This window comes from Penaeus monodon, chromosome 27, assembly GCF_015228065.2.
Source record: "Penaeus monodon isolate SGIC_2016 chromosome 27, NSTDA_Pmon_1, whole genome shotgun sequence".
NCBI lineage: Eukaryota > Metazoa > Arthropoda > Malacostraca > Decapoda > Penaeidae > Penaeus > Penaeus monodon.
The window spans coordinates 9,743,116-9,743,457 of record NC_051412.1 but is presented as its reverse complement, the minus strand read 5'-3'; the positions used below and the strand labels follow the sequence as shown (position 1 = coordinate 9,743,457).

Genomic DNA, 342 nt, shown 5'->3' with positions numbered 1-342 from the left:
GAAAATGAAGATTCTTATGTGTAGATGAAAAATATTTCCATATTTTGCATATGTATAAACTTGCTTACGTTGATTTTGGTGCTTTTTTTTTTTTTTTAAGTAAGACTCATATTTTCTTAATTTTAGTTCTCAAATTTACAGGAACCAATATGTTTCCTTTACACAATGCTGTTGCCTCAAGAAACTTTAATGAAGTTCAGCGTCTGCTGGCAGATGGACATGATGTTAATGAACTACATTATGACCGTGTCACACCACTTCACATGGCATGTTTGTCAGGAGATTTGAAGACTACACAATACCTTCTAGACAGGGGAGCATGGGTAAGTATAAGTCCTGGAA

At 34.2% G+C, this 342-nt stretch overlaps 1 protein-coding gene across 2 annotated transcripts in view; it reads left to right on the top strand.

Annotated features, from left to right (window-relative positions):
* The window catches only part of LOC119590567 (ankyrin repeat and SOCS box protein 13-like), a 93,291-nt gene that overhangs the window by 41,921 nt on the left and 51,028 nt on the right, over positions 1 to 342 (top strand). For both annotated transcript variants that reach the window (XM_037939234.1, XM_037939232.1), the window contains exon 2: positions 142 to 323. In XM_037939234.1, the coding sequence (XP_037795162.1) occupies positions 150 to 323 (174 nt within the window). In that variant the 5' untranslated portion in view covers positions 142 to 149. The remainder of the gene's footprint in view (positions 1 to 141; positions 324 to 342) is intronic.